Source organism: Thunnus albacares, chromosome 14 (genome assembly GCF_914725855.1).
Source record: "Thunnus albacares chromosome 14, fThuAlb1.1, whole genome shotgun sequence".
Lineage (NCBI taxonomy): Eukaryota > Metazoa > Chordata > Actinopteri > Scombriformes > Scombridae > Thunnus > Thunnus albacares.
In genome coordinates this window covers 29,533,996-29,550,000 of record NC_058119.1, presented here as the reverse complement: position 1 = coordinate 29,550,000, position 16,005 = coordinate 29,533,996, and the positions used below count along the sequence as shown (strand labels likewise).

At 41.5% G+C, this 16,005-nt stretch overlaps 1 protein-coding gene across 1 annotated transcript in view; it reads left to right on the top strand.

The window, feature by feature from the left end:
* Window positions 1-16,005, top strand: part of slc30a6 (solute carrier family 30 member 6) — a 64,016-nt gene that overhangs the window by 41,873 nt on the left and 6,138 nt on the right. Inside the window, exons 9-10 of the mRNA XM_044372188.1 lie at window positions 1,406-1,500; window positions 7,839-7,887. Of these exons, the coding sequence (XP_044228123.1) occupies window positions 1,406-1,500; window positions 7,839-7,887 (144 nt within the window). The remainder of the gene's footprint in view (window positions 1-1,405; window positions 1,501-7,838; window positions 7,888-16,005) is intronic.

The window sequence follows — 16,005 nt, the reverse complement described above, 5'->3', positions numbered from 1 at the left end:
TCATGTGTTTATTATTGGTTCTTTTTAACCTCTCAGTCTGTAAAATGTGAAAAATTCCCATCATCATCATCCCACCCAGAGTCTAATGTGACTGCTTCAAATCTCTTGTTTTTGTCCGACCGACAATCCAGAAAACAAATATGCACAATTTACAGTAATATAAGTTTATCAGACCGCTCATTCATTTCAATGAGGAAGTTGAACCAGGCTCAACTGTTGCTGCAATGTGTTGCAACTAGGGACGCACGATTTCCAACTCATTGTGGCTGATTGCCGATATATGCACATATTTTTCTCCAGCTGGCTGAGGAGACTATTATGCATGCAAGCATAGATTGTACTAAGTATGATCAAGAAAGACAATATATGAAGGAAGAACTGAGGAAGACCGGAGTTCAGGAGCTCAGCATTAAAACTTTAATGAACCTGCCAAGTGGGAGCAGCAGCAGAGTTTTCATTGAGTTTATTAGACAGACAGGATTAATGTGTAGGATTTAATCTCTGGTCCACACTCCGGAGCAGAAGGTGGTGGTAATGCATCTAATACGCTGGTTGCCAACCGCCGTTATAAACCAAAAAGAAGAAGAAGATGGGGGGGGTTTTTTTCAAACAGAGTGATACATCCTGTCAGCTGAGGTGTTTCCTATCTGTGCAGCCGGACTGTTTCTCCCCGACGGTCCCGGTGTTTCCTCCGCAGGCCGCGAACAAAATATAAATAACAAACCAGGGCTGAGCCGGGGCTAACATTAGCTGGGAGGCTAGCGGAGTGTTAGCACAGCCAGCAGGGAAGCACAGCCAGCTAGCCTCTGCTAGCCTCCCAGCTAACGTTAGCCTCGGCTCTCTATGTGGATCCAACCGGAGCACCGAGCCCCGGTTTGTTATTCAGGTTAAAGTGAGAAGAAGCAGCAGGTCTGACGGGCAGCTGAGTGAAGTGTACGAACAGTCCGTCAGGGGAAGCGCAGTCAGGCGGCGGAGGAGAAGGCGACATATCGGCCTCTAATAATCAGCAAAATTCACCAGAATTCGCCGATGCTGATATTTCCTATTTCCTAGTTGCAACGTCATCTGTCAAGATACTAAATACATATAAACACACATTTCTGTCAGGTGACTCTGCAGTGTGAACGGAGTATTTCCTGTGCAGTGTTTTGGTGTCTGATAAAACCTTCAACACTCAAACTCAACCACCTGGATCATCTTTTCATTTCTCACTGGTACCAGCGCAGCCCCCCCAGTCTCCGAACCCCCCCCCCCCCCCCCCCCCCACTTAAATGGACCCATCAAAACAGGAAGAAGAAATTAAATCAAATATAAATGATGATGTTATGTTGGTAACGTTTGATTTCTCTCTCTCTCCACCGGTCTGTGATGTCGTCTCACACTCGTCTCTGTTTTGTCTCTGCAGCGGCCGCCTGCTGGTCGGGACGTTCGTCGCTTTATTCTTCAACCTGTTGACTCTGCTGTCCGTCAGGAACAAACCGTTCTCCTACGTCTCAGAAGGTACAGTAAACTCCTTCCTCCTTCCTCCCAGTTAATAGTGGTGATGAGATGCAGAGAGCCGGTGCATTGAGAGCTTTTTGTGTGTGTTTTTGTGTTTCTCCTCTGGACGGTTGAGGTTTGGTAATCCTCGCCCTCACTGGGGAACGGGGACAATTTGGCTTTTGTGTTTATATTTTGGGGGGATTATGAAAGTAAAATGAAATGCTTGCTCACTGTTTTGTCAGTAGATAAAACACAAACGGCAGCAGAGGGATCAGAGGTTAGTCTCTTAGTCCTAATTGCAGAAATCAATAAGTTATAAAACCAAACACAGTTGCATGGTTTAAAAAAAATTTTTTTTTTTTTTACAATATCTGTTTTTCACATTATTTTCAAAAGATTATTTCTTGGGGGGTATTTTGGCAGCACGGAGTGACAGGAAATATGATTGCGGGTTGACATGCAGAGAGCATGCAACATGAGCGGGTTGACATGCAACATGAGCTGGATTTAAACCGGCAACACGTCCAGTAAACCAGAACGCTGAGAGCAGCTGTGGAGACACAAAAAGGGACTGTTAGAGTCGAAGTTAGATGCTGAGATTTAAGAGACAAACTGTCTTCAGACTGTTGAGGGTGTTTTCCAGAGGGAAGGTGAGGATGTGTGGATGGTCTCTGAGGATGGAAACTATGAACTAATGTTTGTGTTTCCGCCACATCATTGATCACATCAAACATCGGCAACACAGTGTTAATTTCATAGAAGCTGAACTAATAAGGGATGAATTACTGGCAGCAACAATCAAATCAAAGTTTGACAGGAATCAAACGGTTTTATCAGCATAAACTTTATCTGATCGACAGCGTTGATTCGACTCCCCTCGTTCATTTTAATAAAAGTGAAAATCCTACGTTTGAAAACACATCACATTAAGAAATATTGAATATTGAAGATTATTGTTATTGATTATTTAAACTGTGTAACCTCACAGTAGAGAGACAGAGTGAATCTGGACTGGACGTTTTTACCACCAAGAACTGAGTTTACTTCCTGGTTCCTCTGGTTGAAATGCAGGTTTAACCTCAAAAGTTCCTCAAAAGTCCTCCAGGAAAGTCCCGCCCTAATCAATACACACCTGTGTGATCAGATAAGACAAAACAGTAAGTTATAGGACTTTACAAGGTGGCGCTGTAGGTCCCGGTCCTGCTATTTTGGTTCATGAATGTGCAGCAGTTCAACGTGCAGAAAGGCTGAGTGATGGTGAATATAGATCAGCAGGTGTGGTGATTATTAAATACTCTCTCAGCCAATCACATCACTGCTCTCATAGTCTCTGAGACAGCTGAGCCAATCACAGTTAAACGTGATGACGACAGCTTAAACAAGCTCTTCTTCAGGAAACGTCTGGATGGTTCAGAGCGTCATGACATCACAGATGGAGGCGTGTTTATATGATTATATTGGACCGATGGAAACGGTGTTTCAAGGATAAAACATGAGACGCTACTTTTGCTGAATAGAAAGTTGTCTGACGTGGCCTCCCACGTGTCTGCGCCTCTCCTCCCACCGTTCGCTCCGTGCTGGTCATCAAAATACCACGCAGACGGGAAAAGTGAGTCGTTACGCCTCCGTGAAAATACTCTCCATCACACGTCTATATATATAAACTCCAAAACACACCTAAAGTCAAAGGTTACTTACACACACACGCATTCATGTTTCCATCACTTCAGAGGACTTCACATTGACTTACATTCATTTCCTGGAGACCCGGAAATCTGCAACCTCACCGCTGGATCATGATGAACATAAACCGTCCACATCTGTGCTTCATCACCTCGGATTTACAAGATTCTGTCCGTCTCACTTACTGCTGGAATATTTATTATATCACAACGTTTCGGTCTGTTTGAGCTTCATTAGATATATGAGCAGCATCACAACACGGAGCTGCTTCAATCATCCAATCAGAGGACAGAGAGACTGGGTCCAACTGATGAGCATCTTCAACTCACTCAAAGCATCTTAAGCAACATCCATGTAACTGAAAAGCTCTTCAAGGGTCAAAAAATATAAAAGAGCAAGTGAATTAAGAGCAAACATAATGATATATTATGAATCTTACAGTGTTATCAAATATATTAAACCCATTCTATAAGTCAAACAGGAAGATAAATTAAAGATAAATTAGGGACAAAAGTCGCACCTGTCACACACTCAGCTGTGTAAAGATTTTTATTAAAATATTTTTTAAATATTGAGATTTAAAATCCTATAAAATTCAGACCTTCAGTCACATTCAGGCTGTTTTATATGTGGGGGGGGTTTTAAACACTTCCTGTGTTCATTTGACACATTTTGTCGTATTCTATTTTGTTTTTCTATTTTTTTTTTTCACCCTTAACTGATGATTTGACAGTCGTCTGGTTTCTCCTCACAACGGTTCAATAAAGGGACAAAACCAAAAACCTCTCGTTTCCTCCTCCTCCTCCTCCTCCTCCTCCTCTTCCTCTTCCTCTTCCTCTTCCTCTCCAGCTGACTCACTATCTGTATGAACTGTCTACTGATAAATGAGGTCAGTGTGTGTGTGTGTGTGTGTGTGTGTGTCAGCTGTCTGCTCTTGCATTCGGAGCAGTCTCAACATCACTTAACATCTGACATTTTGGGATATGGGGGGATGGGGGGGGGTAAAACTACACACACACACACACACACACACACAGAGGCACTTAACTTTGCTGAAAAACACACAATATCTCTCACTCGTTACACACACACACACACACACACGTTTCATTGACTTCCATTCATTGTGGACAACCTAACCCAAACCTTAACCTAACCTTAACCTAACCTCCATTCACACTTTACCCCAAACCGCAGCCAGGAAACCAGAAATGACGTTTTGCCTCATTAGGACGGGGTTTTAGTCCCCGTGAGGACTCCTGAAAAGGTCCTAATGAGGTAACAAAAACGCAAACACACACACACACACACACACACACACTCTCTCTCTCTCTCTCTCTCTCTCTCTCTCTCTCTCTCTCTCTCTCTCTCTCTGTTGGAGCGAGACTAAAAGTGCATTACGCAACCATGTTCCAGACAGTGGAAATGTAGTGTGCCAGGGGGCCAGGCGAGCAGGGAGACATGCCAACACACACACACACACGCACACACACACTCACACACACACACTCACAAACATCGTACGCCCTCCTCGTACACACAGATCATAAATAAGTCACTCCATTAAAATGTTTGTTTAGACTGACTCACCCTGCAAGCAAAACAAACACAACCCTCCCCCCCCCCCCCACACTCTCTCACTCTCTCTCTCTCTCACACACACACACACACACTCGGGTCTGAGCAGGATGGGATGTGAAGGGCCTTTGACCCAACGCCGAGCCTTCGGGACTCGCGGCGTCGTCAAACATTAAAGGTGGGGACGACGCAGCGGAGCGAGAGAGAGCGCTTATCTTTTTTTAAAGACGAGTGGGCGATCCGTTCGTATTTTTATCCCTCGTCAGCGCTGAGGGGGGGGGGGGGCGACTGCACCCTGCTCGTCTCCAGGTTTAAAGAGTTTAATCAGATTTGTGGGATCAAAAATAAGAGATCTGTGTAGAATAGTATCTCAGAAAGTAGCTGATAGTTAAATTCAACTTAACAAAGTGAGGAACTGTTCCAAAAAACACCAAAAAATAAGAAAACTAGAGACACACAATGAATTCTATACTACAAATCAACATTAAAGGACTCATATTCTGCATATTTCCAGCTCTATATTTATATTCTGGAGCTCTACTGGAATATCTTTGCATGATTTCCAGTTAAAAAACTCCTTGTTTTTCTTCTACTGGTCCTTTATGCAGCCCCTCAGTTCAGCCTCTGTCTGAAACAGGCCGTTTTAGCTCCTGTCTCTTTAAGGCCTCCTGATGAGCCCACTCTGTTCTGATTGGTCAGCTTCAAGGAGGCTACGTAAACAAACTATAGTAGCAGGATTTCACTTCTTTTTCTCCTTCTTTACTCCAAATGTCAACTTCTCAAATCCATCCGTACATGTTGGAGCTGAATCACATCTGAAATATGAGGAAAAACCTTAGCAACCACTTTAGCAACCAAGGTTACAGAACTGACGACCGTCTATGAGCGACAAGACGATGTCAGCTCGTCAGCAAGGTAGAAAAAAACGTTGCAAACAAAGTACTCAGAGCAGCTTGAAGCCCTGATTTTTGTCTCGCAGGCAGCATTTCTACATATGTTCACCTTGAGTTTCAGAACTTAAAAGTTGACAATGCAAACAACACAGGGAAAAACCTTAGCAACCACCTTAGCAACCAAGGCTGTGTGACGAGCCGACATCAGTTTGTCATCAAGGTAGAAAAAACATTGCAAACGGAGTGTTTAGAGCCTGTTGAAGCCCTGATTTTTGACTTGCAGGCAGCATTTCTACATACGTTCACCTTGAGTTTTGGAACTTTGACCTTGTTTAACATCCGACATCAGAACAGGAAATAAAAAAGCAGCTCATGTCTCCTTTAATGCAAAGAAAGATTCAAATCAAATTATTTACAACGAATCCAACTGTCAAGCAAAAACAACAAAACTTAAAGAAAACCTAAAATAAAAAGCAGACTCCCCTCTGGCTCACCCAGTTGGTTTCTTCCACTTCCTGCGTTTGAGGATATAAGAGGCCATCGTAACCATGGATACATGAAAAACAACAAAGGTAGAATATGATTTAAAGCACATAAGAACATAAATGACAGCACATTAGCCAAAATGTGTGCAAACAAACTGTTTCATGTCATTTATTGACATGTTTTCATGTTAAATGTGCTTAAAAAAGCAAACTAAGAACGTTTGTGAATCACAGGCAGCTTCATGTTGAGGTTTGAGGTTCTTCTCTGTTAAACTGCAGCCTTCAGACTTCCAGACGATGCTTGAATCTAGAGGACAGGCGTCGCTGTGAAATGAAACAGCTGTGTGTCTTAATATTTCATGCAGCGTCGGACTAGAGAGATGTTTTCTGTTCTCGTGTCTCCGTCCGTCTGAAACTGCAAATGTTCTCAGTTCCTCGGTTTCATGTCCGACTGTCAGGAGTTTATTCTCCTCAGCAGAACGTCTCTGAGACGACTTAGTTTCCACAAGCAGACGAGTATCAGTCGATCCAGGAAGCAGCAGAAAGACTCTGTTCATGTCACATTTTTAAGGTTTTTATTCTTGTTTTCTTCAGTTTAACATAAACACAAAGTTAATTTAATGAACAAGTCCAAGAACAAGGCTTTTCTAAGAGACAGGTCTTTAAGGATGAGGTCTATTGTTTACACAGAACATGTTTATTGTTTATTTCAGTCATTTGTGGAACAGATACACGTCTATTTTAATCAACACAGCTTCTACCAAAATGTATTTTTACACTAGTAAAGATCGTCTCGTCAGCTGGACCCTGAGAGCTGCCACAAGTTCAGGAGCTTCTGTTTGTTGTTGTTGGTATTTAGAGTCCGTAGGTCATTTGGTACCGGGCCGCACAGAAAGAATAAATAACTTACATTATTTCCCTTTTATTTATTATCTATAAGTCTGAACTTATAGATGTTTTATTTTGAAAAAGACCTGATGGATTAAAGTCACGGCACCACACAGCAGCTTTCAGGTATTATTCTGTTGTTTGCTCCGTCATAGAATACAAAGTCAATGGAGAGCAATGAATTGTTTTCCCCTCTGAGGTGGGCGGGACTTAATTGTGCTCCGTCTCTATTGTAGGTTTTGTTGGATAATATAAGAATCATTATTGTCAGGTATCAAAGATGTTTCAGTGACAAAGTTCATGTAGCAACGTTACTGAAGAAAGACTGCTGATGTCTTTCTGAGCGTTTCTTGAAATCACAACTTGTTTGCAAGTTAATCATTTACACCAGTGGTCTCCAACCCCCGGTCCGTGGACCGGTACCGGTCCGTAGGTCATTTGGTATTGGTCATGCCTCTTATTTTGAAGGCATGTTTAAATGTTACCATAGCGACCAGATAGCGTTAGGGGGCAGAGAGGATGTTACTCATGTGATGTTGTTGTCGCAATGTCACGAGGACGCTGCTAATAAAGTTGCATACAAGTACACGGTGGATTTATTATTATATTTAGAAAATACCACAGTTTTTATGCTGCTCGTATCATTTTAGTTTGTTGTATTTATCCGCTGCACTGTGAAAATATTGTCTGACGTTAAACCGGTCCGTGGTGCAGAAAAGATTGGGGCCCTCTGCTCTAATTGGACCTCCAAGTCTTGTATTTATACCGTTGTTGTGTTTTATTAAACTGTTTTATCTGATGTACAGTGAACGCATCTTTCTCTCTACAGCCGCCAGCAGCAGTTGGCTTCAGGAACACGTAGCAGATCTGAGTCGAAGGTAAGAACATCAGTCTCTCATCTCATCATCACTTCTTCTTCCTCCTCTCTGTTTCTCTCTCTCTCCTCCATCAGCTGGTAGAAACAGGAAGCGTGCACACACACACACACACACACACACACACACACACACACACACACACACACACACACACACTCCTGACGATGGTGAAACTGTTTGCATTGTGTGAATCTGTGTATCCAGGTGTGTGTGTGTGTGTGTGTGCGCTCTGAGGTCAAAGGTTACCGTCGGTCAGATGGGTGGACATGAGGTCACAGGTCGAGGGTGAGGGGGGCGGGGCTTAGTGTGGGCTGCAGGCGAACAGATTGGTTCATTGATTGAGCTTCTCAGAAATATCAAGAAGATCAGTTTACTGATTGTTTCCCAAAGATTACAGTGAACACACACACACACACACACACACACACACACACACACACACACACACACACACACACACCTGCCCACCTCCCCCTGGATGACCTGGGTTCAAGGGTCAAAGGTCAGATCCCTGTAACCAGAGTGATCTTTCTGTAGCTGACTGATCACCTTCACCAGATGTGTTTAAATCCATCACATCTCACATCTCAACTATCTGAATACTGACAATAATTCATATCAATAAATGGCTTTGTTGTTGTTGTTGTTGTCTGCTGATTTAAATCGAACCTGCTCTGTGCATCACATCGTCTCACGTCTCAAAACTACCGAGTGTCAAACTACAGAAGCTCAACTAATGATTATTGTCATTATTGATTAATCTGCCCGGTTTCTCAGTTAATAATTCAGTCTATAAAATGTTAAACTATAGTGAAGATGTTAAGTTTTCCCAGTAAACCAGGCAGAATTTGGGGGAAATGTGAATGAAATTATGCACAAAATGATGACAAAGACATCTAGATTAGATTTTTTATTCAGAATATCTCTGTCATTTTGAATCCACATGTAGAGGAAGTGTTAATGCAAAGAGTGAACTTCACATGTTGGACGCTGTCTTGACTCTATGACTGTTTCCTTCCCTGCAGATGGTTAACAGTCTGAACACTGACAGTTTGTGGACACTTGATATCTGCAGTTGGAAGCTGATACTTTGCACCAGAATATAATATCTCTTAAATTCTGACGTTGATGCAAAATCTTCCCTCAGAGAACTGCAAATGTTCTGCAGAGTTTGATGTCAGTCAAGGAGAAAAAGTGACCGGAGGTCGACTCTACTGTCCAAAAGTAAACACGCTTTCAAAATCTCAAATTATACAATATAAACTACATTTAAATCAGCTCATCTGTCAATGAATGAAACGGTTTCAGTTTGACAAAATGTTAACTCATGGAGGGAGTTTGTATAGGAAACCACTGTCATGACATCACTTCCTGTTAGCGTCTGCTCCACGTTTAGCGTTTCTGTCATCAGTCATCCTGAAAAAAGAAATGAAGTGTTTATTTTCCACGTTCTCAGCCTCCACGACAGCAGCTGCTATCAGGAAGTTAAACCTTTGTTAGTTTGTAAGTTTAAAAAACATTTTAGTTGTGCGCACAGAAAAACTACAGCTCCCATTAAAAGAACTACAAGCGCAAATACTTCGGTCGCCATAACTTGGTTTTGTCCACATACATAAAACTCTGCGATGTTTTCTTCTGAAGTCATTGCTGCTGTTTGCAGCTGTAAACTGAGCTGAGTAAAGTATCTGTCCTGCTGTTATTACAGCAGGACAGATAGATAAACTCGCCGCCACTCGTTCATAGACTCGTCTCCTCTGTGGAGCCGTTACGTCCAGCCATGGATGTATCATCAGAGCTGGATACCGGACTAAAAATGGCGTCCATTCAGTCCAATAGGAACTGCTCGCCTGGCACATACGCCAAAAAAAGTTTCTAGCTCCCTGGTTTGCTTCCGTGTTGTGCAGCCCACTGAATGTACGCAGTAGTGTTTCCCCCGCTGGCCCCGCCCACAAGCTCCCTCTGGTCCATAGACTTTACATTGTGATGACATCACAGATTTTTAAATCGCTTTTCTCGGCTCGAGGAAAGTTTTACAAACATAAAACCTCCGTGAATCAAAAGATCATAATAGAAAGAGTTAGTTCTGTCAACAGTTTTACAGACGTCTGTTTTATAAAGGTGGTTTATGGGGGAAACCCTTTTTGGGCCTCAGGGGGATTTTTCGCTGCAATACCACGAGTGGCCACTGCAGCGGCGCCCTATCCAGCTCTTATTATACATCCATGCGTCTAGCCCGCAAACCTCTTGGACTCATGGGAAACGATGTTTGTTAAAAGCAGCTAAAAACATAAACATTGAATAAACAACAATATTAGATGGTTTTTCAGAAAACTCGCGTAGTTCTCTAAACCTGCAGCGAGACACACGACAAACTGTCTCTGTTCCTGTTCTGGATCTTTCTTAGTGTGGTTAAACATGTCGGTGGGTTTAATGAGGTTTTTCTTACTTGTGGAACAGAATCCGGATGTTCTGGTTTAACTTCATCTCTCTATCCGGCTTTACAGCTTTCTTTGTGTTGCCGTGGTAACGTACAGACTGACTCCTAAAGCGGAGAGATGCTCCGTGTCGGCTGTTGTAATGAATATTATATCCCATTGTGTAATCCCACGTCTGAAGAGGGTGAAGCATACGACACACACACACACACACACACACACACACACACACACACACACACACACACAGACGCACGACGCAGTCAGCGGCTCAGTTGGTGCGGGTTACCGGGGGCGACAGCCTGGAGAGTTCTGCAGCGGAACTGAGCTGTGATTGGCTGAGAGGCCAGAAATGAACAGGACATCCCAGCCTAGTTTCCACTCTTTGACTGTGTGTGTGTGAAAGAGAGAGAGATGCAAGCACTTTGTGTGTGTGTGTGTGTGTGTGTGTGTGTGTGTGTGTGTGTGTGTGCGCAGAAGCCTGTCTGCATGTGTGTATGTTCCAGTGTTTGTTTGCATGTAATATATATATGTGTGTATGCGTGTGTGTGTGTGTGTGTGTGTGTGTGTGTGTGTGTTACTGTCTGTGTTGTAGTGGTCTGTCCTCACTTAACCCCAGCAGGGTCTGGGGGGCCAACTGGGTTATATAAAGCCTGCTGCTCTGCCGACCTCACCAGCCACAAGCCTGTGTGTGTGTGTGTGTGTGTGTGTGTGTGTGTGTGTGTGTGTGTGTGTGTGTGTGTGTGTGTGTGTTGCCAGTGGGGGGAGAAGGGAGACAGATATTTAGAAAAAAAAAAAATCAGTGTGACAGATAAAGAAATGTTTGGAAATACATCATTTATGTTTCTGGTTATCAGATCTCGTTACAGTCGTATAAATAATGAGACACAAGATGTGTTTTTGGATAAACTCATAATATTTATCAGTAAATCAAACATGAGATTTGTCGACAATAAAATCACAGACTCGTCCTTTAACAGTGAGGTTATTTTAGCGAACAGTTTCCACGTGATACGAGAGTTTCTGCACAAATGTTCAAGAAAACAGACTAAGCTTCACGTATGACGATCACCGTGGCAACAACAGTGCTTGATATATTTATTTATGTTCATTATTCAGTCCAGTGTGTGGAGCCAGCAGTCTGTTAATCTCTCGCTTTCTGTCTGCAGCGTGTCTGGATTAACACACACACACACACACACACACACACACACACACACACACACACACAAGGTCACATGTCAAATTATATCAATGCATCAGGAGGGATTATGGGAGCGCTGGGATTGTCAATCTCCTCCTCCTCAACTCTCCACTTTATTCTTTCTTTCCTTCTGTCTTTCTTTGTGCATCATTACTCGTCTCCGCTCAGTGGGTTGAGCAAGGCACCGTGACGTTCGCCGGTTTCATTCCCTCCATCAGAGACTGTTATCATCCCCCCGAAATAAAATAAAATGAGTCTCAGCTTTGTTTTAACGAGAATTAAGACGCTGCTTCACACGTCACAGCTGAGATATTAACAGGTCTGTGTTAGGATGCAAAATTAAAACCTTTATTTTTTTTGAACGTATCCTACAGGGGAAGTAAATCATAGTGAATGTGCGGAGGGAAACCCGGCGGCTCAAACGTCGTGACTCATGACTCGGTTGAAGGAGACTCTGATACGAAGCCACACAGCGTCCAGCGGTGAATCACAACATGTGCTCATAGCGTCCCAGTAACGGCTGCTGTCACACTACCGTCCCGCCGGTTCCTTCCATTATTCACCGTCTGAGCAGCCGTCTCTCATGACATCATCATCGCCTCTGTCTCTGGCTGTGTGTCTCTGCCCGTCCGGCTTAACGAGACGCCGCTAATTAAAACCAGAGCTGGACGATAGTTTAGAAATGACATATGTGAAATCTATTTTAGGATTGTTGTTTTTTTTTGAGTAAGTGACATGAAAGTCTTGTTTCTTTTCTTCCTCTCGTCTCCTCCGTGTTCGTTTTTTTATGAGCATCCTGCCCGCGGCGATCATGTGACTCTTCTCTGAATGACACGTTTGACGTTAATTACGTGTTGACATCCGTCTCACTGTTTTGTTCTTGAACATTATCTCATGACAAACACCTCGCGGTGGCTTCAGAGCGCCGGCCGGCGACGTTTTTGGAAATTCAATCTGACGTGCGGCGCTGGTCCGATCGTTGACCTGTTAACTGGTTCCAGTAAGACCAGACCGGCTGCGTTACCATGACAGAGAACAGGGTCGTCTCTTGTTTGGGGTTTTGAGGAATCAGCTGAGTATTTGAGGCAGATTGCTGCTCTGGTTTCTCCTCGTTATGTCTTGTAAATTATCATCTATTAACATCTATTAAAGAGAATTTGAAGAACAACGTGATGTCTTCCATAGTAGGAACAAGGGATGTGCCTGAGTACAAATAGACAAAGCACAAATAGTGGCTTTAATATGAATATTTGTTTCATACAGATATTTTAAAAGTTATTTGTTGTGTTCCCGAGAGACTCTCCATAACCTGTTGTTCTTCTTCTCCTCTCCACAAAGTTAGGTTGTAAAAAATAGGCAATAAATGAAAAACGCAAATCAATAATCACCTTTGAAGCTCTTCTATATGTTCCAGGCTGTGCTGTCTGTGTGTTATGGGTGTATAAATAGTTAGAGGTCTGTCTGCAGTGAGTCGATGAGTAAAGTTTTATCTCAGTAGTCAGCACAGTCGTCTATGATCTGAGACTCCAGTTAGAGACCTGGTGTGGGGACGTCGTCCTTCATAAAGTAGTTTATTCATGAACACTTTAATTTTCTAAAATTAAAAGTGTCATAAAAACAAAAACAGGATTTTTAAGCCTCTTTCCACTTTTATTCAAATACAAATACAAATACTGGGATTTCTGCACGTCCCCAGTAGGATCCTCCTCCTCACAGTTACAGTCGCTGTTTTTAGTCTTTGGAGTCGTTTCTAAACAAACTAACGTGACCAAACTCTTCATAATGAAGGAACATGTGACCCAGTGCAGCGATGTGACTCACTGATGTGTTTTTAATAGTTTCTGGAACAACAACAGAGGAATAAATAAGATCTATCAGGCTGTAGATACACACACAACACTTGTTAGTAGATCAGTTCATTGATGGTTTGAGATTCACCAGAATGATCCTTTAAAGATCTCATTCTATAGACTAAAAGATTAATCAATTAAACAAAGAAATAATTGACAAGTTAATTGATAATGAGAATAATTGTTGTATACAGTATATATGGGAGTCATTTATTCACTAATCTTTAGCAAATAATCAACATATTTTAAAACTTTGTGGTGTAAAAACTCAGTGATGTCAGTAGTTTCTCTTCAACTCTTCACTTCATGAGAACTTTCTATTAAATTACAGTATGTGAGGTAAAGAAAGGATCAGTTTCCTCTGGACTGACGTCTCAGTCCAAGTTTTTACTCTCAGAATTTGTTTTAATTTTAGTTATTTTTTAACTTTTGTTACTTCAGATTGTTAGAAACTAAATCTGTCTACATTTGATTTTGGATTTGAAAGAAATGTGATTAGAAGTGGAAAGTTTTAGTAAACTAGATTAAGATTTAATTCCAGTAAATTTCAGTGGATTTGTTCAGAGATTTCCCTCCAATCATGTCATTAAACACACACAGAGTCTCTTTCAGTGAGTCTGACCTCAGACCCACAACAATCATCCCATCAACACACTTCAAGTCCCCGAAAGTCAATTATGACGACGTGATTGGGTAAAAGGATTAATCCTAAACACAAACACACAGATTCCAGACACACGTCCTCTGTTTATCTTCCCACAACATAATTAAAAGACTCGTTACCTCGTTAGGAAATCAGTGAAGGAGAGACGAGTGTAAAAAAATACAAAACATACAGATTAGAGCTACAACGAAAACTATTCAGACAGTCTAATAATCATTTTAGTCACTTTTGAAGCAAATATACCAAAACATTTTCTGGTTTTAGTTTCTCAAATGTGATTTAATGTTTTTTCTTCATCATATATGACAGTAACTGAATGTCCTCTGGTTTTGGACATTTAAAGACTTTGACCTTTGACTCAAGGAAATGATAAATCTATTCAATAGTAAAGACAATAATTACAGTGCAGTTAAAGGAAGGAAGCCCTCTCTTTATTTAAACAAATACAAAATGACAGTTACTCATTAAAAATCACTGTTTTTAACAAGACGTTGAGCAGATTAATCAATAATGAGAATAATTGTTAGTTGCAGCTCTAATACAGATAAAAATATGTGAGATAAGAGAACTAACAGAAACACATCACTGGTCTGTATTTCATTATAGTTACTGAATTAAAAATATATAAACCCGACAGACAACATGGAGGGAAGTTAAACATCATTCATTTGCATCTACAACCTACATTATAATGATACAACACCGGCTGACACACAGTTCATCCATCTTCCCTGAAAACACTGAAACACCGAGCTGGTATTTTAATATTCACACAGTCAGAATTCTCTGAAATAAAGAGAAATAGATGCTCAGTGGAGACGTCCTCTTATTATCCTTCCAGAGTGAGCAGTGATTGGATGTTAAAGGGGTCGTTTCACCCGTCAGGTGTGTCTTTAAGTCTTAGGAGTCATCTTCAAATGGGAGACCAACATTATTAATAATAATAATAATAAGTTTATTTAGTACAGCACCTTTCACAGAAATGAAATTCACAGGAACAAGAGTTGAAAATAAGACCATAAAAACATACATAGTGTAAAAACATGTGCCACAAGTTAGAATAAAATAAAATAATAAAAATAAAAAACACAATCAAACAAACAACTGAAGAAGACACAAAAGTCCATTTAAAACGACGGGTCTTCAGTAGTTTTTTAAGAGCTTCTACAGAGACACAGAGACAGATGACTGTGTTTGTGTTGGAGACACAAAAACCTGATCACCTTTAGTTTTCAGCTGTGAGCGATGAACAGCCAGCAGGTCCTGGTTGGAAGACCTGAGTGACCTACTGGAGACGTAGAGATGGATGAGATCCATGCAGAGCTCTATATGTAATAACAAGAACCTTAAAAGGAATCCTAAAACGAACCAACCAGTGAAAAGATCTTAAAACAGGAGAGATGTGATTCATCCTGCTGGACCTGGTTAACAGCTGTTTGTAGACGGTTCACAGATGCAACAGTCCAAACACATGGATGATCGTTTCTAGTTCTGGTTGTGAGACGACTTGAGTTTAGTGATATTTTGTAGATGGAAAATGCTGATGAAAGGGAGTCAATACTCTCATCTACTTTGGCAGCTGTACTGTCAGTAGCAGTAATGAGAACCTTTGTCTTGTCAGTATTAAGCTGTAGGAAGTTGTTTGACATCCAGTCCTTAATATCAGTTGTGCATTAAGTTAGTGCTTCCTGTTGATGAGGCAGCATCTGTATCTGAAGCTGCAGACAGTATCTGAGAAGAGACTGAGACGTCCTGCATACGACCACAGATTTAAACACGTTTCTGTTTCTGTTCATATTTTAATAAACGTTAAATTCTTGGAACACGTTGAAATCCTTCTTTATCTATTCTAGCAGCCAAATAAAGACACAAATATCATGTTTGATTATCTTTGAAGGAGTCAAATCTTTTCTACATTTTGTTGATTATAATAATAAACTTTATTTATACAGCACTTTTCTTAAC